This window comes from Palaemon carinicauda, chromosome 1 (genome assembly GCF_036898095.1).
Source record: "Palaemon carinicauda isolate YSFRI2023 chromosome 1, ASM3689809v2, whole genome shotgun sequence".
NCBI lineage: Eukaryota > Metazoa > Arthropoda > Malacostraca > Decapoda > Palaemonidae > Palaemon > Palaemon carinicauda.
The window spans coordinates 201,755,830-201,765,175 of NC_090725.1; the positions used below are offsets into that span (position 1 = coordinate 201,755,830).

At 34.8% G+C, this 9,346-nt stretch overlaps 1 protein-coding gene across 1 annotated transcript in view; it reads right to left on the bottom strand.

The window, feature by feature from the left end:
- The window catches only part of LOC137653454 (thyrotropin-releasing hormone receptor-like), a 587,504-nt gene that overhangs the window by 263,321 nt on the left and 314,837 nt on the right, over positions 1-9,346 (bottom strand). Inside the window, exon 2 of the mRNA XM_068386860.1 lies at positions 7,966-8,209. Coding sequence (XP_068242961.1) covers positions 7,966-8,209 — 244 coding nt within the window. The remainder of the gene's footprint in view (positions 1-7,965; positions 8,210-9,346) is intronic.

Here is a 9,346-nt window from a genome sequence, read left to right on the forward strand (position 1 = left end):
TAGGCTATGATCATATGACTGAACTTTCAGACATTCTGTATAAAATTAGTTGTAGATTAGACTTCATGCACAAAAAAGCACTTGCAGAGCTAAGGACTCATGACAAACTAAAAAAAAAGATGAAGTATCAAGGGTCAAAACACCAGAGGACATCAGATATATCATTGATTGGTGAAAGAATGCTGCATCATGTGAATGGTATTATTATGCAACCTACAGTTTCCTCTTGTGCACCCGAGAAGTACCAGCACCAGTTTTGAAAATGCCGTTTGAAGTTTATTTCAACAAATTCTCACCTGGATCTTAGTTTGTCTCCATGAATTTTCACACTAACTATACGTTCTTGGACAGGATTCAATATCCTAGCAAAGGATTAAGTTAGAGTTGGTGCAGACAAATTTGGCCGTTTAGCAATCATAGATGCCCCAGCAACAGAAAAATCAATGATACATGAATTTCTATGCAACACACTTTCCTTTTAAGAAAATTTGTTATTGGAAGAGATTTCTAGTGTTGCTGATCATGCTCTTTATACAAAGCTGACAGAGGTTACCATCATTCCAATGATGGGAAGTTTATATCATTTGTAACTTGCTATCAATCATTGGCAATATATTCCATGATATTGGGCTCCAAGACTTAGTAATAGAATTATTGGTGATAGCCAAGGGATAAATTAACAAAGTATTTGATACAAATGTATGAAGCTTTTATGGGGCTTACATGGGCACAGTTTTTGAAATGGTTGGAAACTAAGCATAATCAAAATTACCAAAACCTTGACCAAACATAGATACTTGCGGATAATGTTAATAAATATCTATCTGAAGCAACAGAAGAGGATTTTGGACCTTTTTACTAAGTGCAAGGGTAAGAGGCAAAGCATAAGTGGAAAACTGGCTTAATTTTGGGTGATGTCTTTGGATTTGTTGAAATTTTCCTCTGACTAATAAGCGCAAATTGGGATGGCGATTGGTACGTACACCAGGTTCCCATAAAGAAAATGACACCTTATTTTGGTGGAGGTAAAACAAACTTTGTTCAGTATCTTCTGGTATATATCTTGCACATGGCATCTTTAGAGAGTACTTCAGATGAACTTCATAAATATTATTTGAATGGGAAATTGTCTATGTAGCTGAGTGAATTATATCCATTATGATGCCTCCCTATAGACCATACACTTGAAGAGACGTAAACAGGAATGTGCCGACTAGTGGTGAAGCAAAGTGTTCAACTTAAAACCAGGTAGAGTCTGTTGGTTCTATCCAATGGCGAACCATGAGGCAGAGGCTTTATGAAGATGTCGAGATGTTATTGCTTTACAAAAATAACACTTTGTCCACCCAGATCTGTAAACATTCCGTATAAAATGACATCAGAGTAATATATTTATTCTTGAATAACTTGAGAATACTTAGACTAATTAATTTTGTGGTGAGTCTACTGATCTTTGGGGCATTTCAACTGTCCTTTTAGTACCCCCCAAGGTGATGAGTGACTTCCTTAATGCCCATGAACAGGTGGGGGCTTATGCTGTACTGCAAGTGAAATTGAAGGAATATAAAAGTTTTCTAATTCCACCAAAAAGCTGAAGCTAAAAACATTCAGCAGTCTGAAGAAAAGAACTTCGATTAGAGGAATTGACAGGAAAGGGTATTGAAGGCAGATAATTGCGTTCAGCCGCATGCTGCTTCCCACACAAAGCATGAAACTAGAAATGAGAGATATCTTCTGTTATCCTCTTGGTTCCAAATCTTGGGCTTTGGTTAATGCTGATGGAGCTCCTAAGAAGACTGAAAAAGCAATGCTCAGGCCACATCTAGAAAATAAAGCTGCAAGTAGTCCAAGGGCAACATATATTGATGTTATTGGAAAATCTTACATATGAAGAGGTTTCTGAGAAGATCATAAAAAGTATTCTGAATGATAGATGAAGAAGTGAACATTGACCATTCATATAAAAATGCTGAAAGGGTGAACCGGTGCGGCTAAGACAGTCATTTTTCCGAGATATGTTATAAGGACACCAAATTGAGAATTAGAAACATCTTGCAAACACAGAAAGCATCAAAAGACTAACAAAGTTTCTAGCAGAAGGAAAAGGAAGAGGTAAGAGGAAACCTTGGTGAAATTATATTAATCGTAACTCATGCAGAACTGATTTTTTAAACTAGAAAGGATGACATGAGGGAAGTTCCAGAAGGGACATCCTCACAGGAAGAAGTAGACAAAAGGCAGATACCCCACGTACATTATGCAGGAGGTACATAGTCATGTAATACTCATTTTGAAAAATGGTGAGGTGCTAATGATGTTTATAGCTCTCAAGACTGAGGTAGGAGGGAACTTACTCCTGAGACAATAAAATAAGAATCAATTCAGAATAAGTGATATCTCTAGACTGGCAGCTATCATTGACAGGGATATTTTCCCTGCTTCGTTGGGTGTGTATGCTTAAACTGGCAGTAATTCCACAAGTGCTTTCAATGGCAAGGAGAAGATCAAAGCAGTTAGCATGATTCGTATAAATAATAAAGTTTGGAAAGCATTCCCTTTTCTGGGGAGATGGTAAAGTATTGCAGATGAGCTGTTTCCTAATATAGTGCAAAGAGCATCATAGTAAACGATCTATGATATGAAACATTCCAAATGAGAAATTATGATATGTTTTCAGAACAATTGCCTCTTTGTAAGGATGCTCTCAACAGCACACTTATATGGTAAATTACCAAACAGATGAAGCCTTAAAAACTCACCAATGATTCCAGATACAACCTATGAACATAGATGAAAAGTGGGTAGAGATGGGAAAACTGTCATTGATACTGTGCTTTCAATGTTCTGCAAAGGTGTGAGATCGTGCAAAGTGGGCGGTTATCCACTCTTTAGAAATTAATAATCTTATATACCAGCCTGTAAATTGTAAGACTGCAACAATAAGAAAGATGATACCGAGTTATAAATAGTCCCATACAAGGATAAAAGGGACTCTGATGGTGAATAGATACTCCATAGGGGCCAGTGGAAATTAGAGGGCTACATGTATTTAATGCCATTTTGAATGTTTTTCTATATACTTTGTAGCTCACTGTATTTATGGGACACGTTTGGTAGTTAGAATCATTACCCTAGAATTTCCCACCTGTAGAATCGTCACCCGAGAATCCTCCACATGTAGAATTGTCACCCCAGGAATGGCCACCTGTAGAATCGTCACCCCCAGGTATCCCACCTAGGATATAATGGATATTGAATAGCAATTACCATCTATGTAGTTTAAAAAATACATTTATTTATTACTAAAGGTGTTAAAGTATAATAAAAATATAAAGAATTTACATTTTACAATGGATATTGAATAGCAATATGTTCACACAAATTTAAAAAAAGCATTATCAGCGAAACATTCATGCCACATGAATTCTTTTAGGTACGAATTTAAAAAACTTCGTTTGCAGCCACGCATTGTCTTTATGTAACTTTTGTGTTTGTTCCAATAGGATTCTATCGTCTGTGTGTGCACACCGGTACTAGAATCCACAAAGTTGACTGAATTGTTTACAGTTTTATGTTTGTATCCGAGACCCTTGATGTTGCGGTATGCTCTCCATTCATCGCTGTGAATGATAGATCCTTGCTGAACTACTTTGAGTATTATCGGAAGATGAGTGGCAGCATCTCTTTTCTCAACTATTTCCATACAACCAATTCCAGGGCTTGTGCTCATATCCACTATACCAAAAACCCAAATAGGAGTGTGTGGTGAGCGTTCACGATGGTGTTTCGGTTTATGTGGAAAACATGATTCATCAATTTCAATAGTAATTCCTGGGCCCCCAAGCTGAACTGAATTTGTTTCAAAATACACATTACAGACTTCCCTAAAAAAGCTATAGAAATCGATCATTGTTTTCTCGCTGATGTTCACCTAACGTCTTGTTGCTGTTTCGCCAATCCGTTCACTCCAAAGGTAGATAACATGAACCCATTTTTGATGTGAAATATTAGATCGTGCAAAAAAAGAACCTATTCTTATTGACGTGCTTGATTTGTATTTCAAACAGTCCTTGTATTGACATTTCTATATAAATCCATCCTTTGGTCTGGAATACTTTGCCTAATTCATACAACTCTTGCAGGTATCACACTTAACTTCACTCTTTATAAGCTTCTTTTGCTGTAGCCAACGCATAACTTAAGAGGAATCATCACACAAAAGTGGAAGAACCACATCTTGGAAGGTATTCCGAGCCATGGGTGTTGGTTGTTTATAGTAAAAAAGAATTGTAGCAACTATTCTTATTTTTGCAAAATACAAAAGAAGAAAGAGACAATTTTGGAATGAGAGAGATTTGAAGGTAGGTTGTTAAGAACAAGAGAGGTTGTTAGTTAGGTAGGTAATTATCCTAGAGCCATTAAATAGCTTATTAAGTAGTAATTTAAAGTTAGTTGAAACTAACCCTCATTTGTTAAATCATCACTCCAGAATATCTCCTGTACAATCGTCACCCCAGGGTATCCCACCTGTAGAATAATCACCCCAGGGTATCCTACCTGTAGAATCGTCACCCTGTAGGACCTCAGGGTGATAATTCTACAGGTGATTTTAATTTTTGTTTTTCGGAATTAACTTAACCACACAGGTTCATGCCTGTGACACATGAGTGGTAACAATATAAATATCTATTTCATGTGGGTATTGTGTGTTGTAGATGTTTCATGAACATAATTCATCATATGATGTCATTCCACTAAGGTACAGTAAACTTCTCTCGAAGAGTGTGAAAAAAAATAGTAAACAATTGCATTATCTAGCATAAAAATCTCATTTGTTAAACTGAGTAAAGCAATAACGTTACATAGATTATACTTATCTGTTGAATTCAGCCCTGAGTAAAATAATCGTAAATCCATGAAAATTACTTGATATGGTGCAGAGTTCTAAGTGAATTTATAAACACAGGCCATAGAGCTCGAAAATGGCAGCCATTTCTAAATATGCTCACCAATGGGACACTAGGCTATCAACCAGAAATGTCTAAGCCCTGTTTTTGGGTTACTTTGAATCTGTTCACTAGGTTGGTAGTCACAATTAGTTTGGCTTATGGAATCCTACATTTTTCATGTATGTGTTTCATGATGAGACAAATGGTGATCAACTTATCTACATTATCCTTGGGTATGGCCCATGTGTGGAAGTATTGCCCTCTTACCTCATAATGCCTGTGGGAAATCACTGTCAACAAAGTCCCCATTATATACATTTAATTTTTTGCTTAGAATATCCTTTATGGTTGTAAGCCAACAATACCCATCCGCGTGACGATCCCTAGACTCTTGGTAATTTGAATGATATTATAAGCACTAAATAAAAACTTTTACCTCTTCTGGAATTCACCCCTCGTGTAAGTGGCGTATTCTTTGGTTTCTTCTATGAGGTAAACGAACAGCTTGTATGGAAAGAGAAAAGAAACCCAGTGGAGTTGTGGGATAGGCACCATCATACCCTGGATAACGAAGAGGGGATGCATAGGTAAGTGGGTGAGGTGTTTAGACCAACAGTCATCATCTTGGATGCTACGTGTATGTATGCTTGGGGAGAATGAATGGGAGGCAGATGAGCATCGACCTCAGCTATGTCTCCTTCTATACTCATGGAAACTAAGACTGTTCATTGTGGGCTAATGAAATTTCTGGAAACCTATTCCTATCCATTTTTTCTTCGTCATCACTTTCCAAATTGACAAACTCTACATCATCATCACTTAAAGCATCATTTATTGAAATTTTATCCTACTCAACACCATCATGATCACCTCCTGTATCAACATGGTAATGTTAATAATCATCCTCCCCTTTGATCTCACATTTTTTTTTCTTTTTTTTTGTTGAATCCTCACTATCACCACTTTCAGTTTGGACCTACATAGTGATACCTAATTTTTTGTGGGGGCAAATTCCTACTCTTCATACAATTTCAGCATAAATAAATAAAGGTTTCTTTAGAGATAACTCTCACTAACAGTACTTTAACTGCCTTCCACCTGAGAATTGTTACCGCTATCATCAACATCCAGATGTGTTACTTCACTTTTGCACGTAGACATGTTACGAGAAACACCGTTTGGGATTTTGATTTTACATTTGAATTATAGCAAATTTTAAGCAAACATATTAGTAAATAACAAGGTAGACTCCCAGGGACTATAAAAGGACAGTTTTAACATTTGCTCAACCTCCATCAGACTGAACTCAGAAATATCCTTTTCTAATCCCACTATCCCTCCACCAAGCTCACAAGACAATGTCGATTACTAAAACACTTGCTGAAATAAAGAGCATTGACTATCTACGTTTAGAAAAAAATTGTTGTAAATAAAAGAAAAAAAAAAACTTTTACCAATGATGCAGATTATGTCTTTTGATGTTGAAGTGAGTATAAATACTCAGGCCTAGAATATGACTCTTGAGATTCAGGAGTTTAAAGCAATGAGAATTCTGTTTGAATTTACTTAGGTTACAAAGAACTCATGGAGTTCAAAAGGATAACTCCAAATTCAAGCTAAACTTGGAGATTGTTGTACGGCCCAGTAACAATTATTCTTGATTTTCTATACTACACGCCTAAATGGCACATTGCTGCAACTGTCTCTTATTGTAATAACATTTTGAGGAATTTGGCCAATGTGAGGTAATGTTCAGCCGCAGACATGTCTACAGTATAGAAAATTTTCTGTGTAGTATTGAAAGATGGGTTTTATAGTAAAATTAGCAGAGCTTCCAAGATGTGATATATTCTGCTGTTAGGGGTATTCCAGATGACTTCATTATTACCTCCGCCAACGAAGTTGGAAGAAGGTTATATTTTACTCCCCATTTTTGTGCTTGTATGTTCATAATTTATCTGTTTGTATGTTTGTTTGTGTGTGTGTGTTTGTTTGCGAATAGCTTTCTCGTTACAATTTTAATCGTAGAGTAATGCAGGGATTAACTGTTACGTAATAAATTGGAAATTATTAAATTTTAGAAGGTCCAGGTCAAAAGTCAAGGTCACGGTCAAGCAAAATGTCCAATTCATGAAATCAGCCATATGTTTGGACATCGTTGTCACAGAGACATCAAACTAAGTTCATATTTGAGTGTATGAAAATCCACGCCAATTATTACATGCTAAAGTCAAAAGTCAAGGTCGAGAAATAAGCTGTCGTGATGGAGGTCTACAAAATTATTGTTGGAAGTGTTCAAATATGAAGTTATTTTATATTTTTGACTAAGAAATGTAGAAGATAGAGTTAGCTGTATCCCATTTTTTATGCTTAAACATATAAAAACAGAAATTTTATGCTGATCTTATACTTCAGAATTAGAGATTAAGTTTAATGCCTTAATTGTTTTATTCAAATAATTCAGGAATGTATTTTCAGTGACACTTCCTTGTATAAGTATACATTCTTGGACACGCTTATAACTTCGTGCATTTTAAGGGAAAAATTATTTTTGCACTTTTGTTTAAGGGAAAAATTTCAATATATTAGGGGTAATGTCCAATCTTTGTCGTATTCATTTCATTTCAAATAAGCAGACGGAGTTCATTTGAATAAGACTTTGGATTTAGTATTCATAATAATCTCTCCATTTCATCGAGAAAATATTGCAATAGATTGAGCCCTTGACTACGAATTGAGGACTGGAGCATAATATTCTGGTACATTACCCCAGACATTTTAATCAGCAGCAGAGGCCCATATTTCAAGATGTTCCCGTGTCTAATATTTTGGAGGCGCTGTGTGATATTGATTCCCCTTCCCATTTTAATATCCTTCTGAATATTAGATAGACTTTAGAAATTCATATTTTTTTCTGCGTGTGTATTATAGAACTTTTCATTTTGAGGTTGAAGAAATAAAAAATGACTTGGAAGAAATAAATAGAAAAAGAAAGTAAATAAAATAATGGACTCACCCGAATTATTTCTGTCGATGGTCGAATTAGGAAATCGGACGGAAGCGGGAGACGGAAAAGGCAGCCGATTAGCACTGTGCCTCCGAGCAGGACCAACACAGAGAGCCCCCACAGCCCTACGGAAGTTCTGTCCCGTGACGCAGTACAGTAGGAAGTTTATGGCGAAGTTTGTGTAAAAGAGGAGAGTGAACGTCTGCTGCAGAGTGTAGAACAGGTAACTGGTATCGCACGAGTTGTCGTCACACTGTTTGGAAGAAAATATTACAATGTTAATGTCATTACTTTCTTGAATAGTTGTCGTAATAAATATATACAGTAAACTGTAGGTATATTCATACAATTGAGTAATACTAAACACATCTGCAAACCTATGTTATTATTTTTAATGAGGAAAAGGTTTAATTTCTTAAACATAAAATAATACATTCAAATAAAAATAAAAATAAATGTAAATGTGCTCAGTGTTATTCATGAATATACAAAAAATTTAATTTTTCCAATTAAAAGCCATTTTTAGATTAATAATAACCTTTAAACTCATTCAGGTAACGCTTACAAATATCAAATAGATTATGTAGTGTAGATGTAAATTCATAGATTCACTTACGCATAAAATGTAAAGAATGTCATGATGTAGGCTATATGATGGACGCTAAAACCTTCATACTCCACTTCAGTGAATTTAATATAGTACACATTTTTTTCCTCGATACTTGGTCGATGTGCATTGTCTTGATCTTAGATGATGAATTTTCTGAATTGGGAGTTTCATATTTGGTATAAAAATGTATGTGGTGAAAGATGATATGTGATTTTTCCTATACACACATGCACTAGCATACGTGCGTACACACACACATACACACACAAACACACACACACACACACACACACACATATATATATATATATATATATATATATATATATATATATATATATATATATACTATACATATATATATATATACATATATATATATATATATATATATATATATATATATATATATATATATATATATACTATATATATACACTTTATATATACACACACACATATATATAGGCTATATGCATATATATATATATATATATATATATGTATATATATATATATATATATATATATATATATATATATATATATATGTATATATATATATATGTTACGACTGGTCAGTTACACAACCTCTTGAGTTCTAAACTCACCTGTTTGTTTTTACATAAATCTGTTATATTTGAATAATATTAATACCTGCAATATACAAAAACACTGAATATCCAAAGGTCTCTTAAGTACACTCAAAACAACACTGGGTAATTATTATTAAGAACTATTCAAAACCACCTCTTACTTCGATTCTTTAACAAGGATACA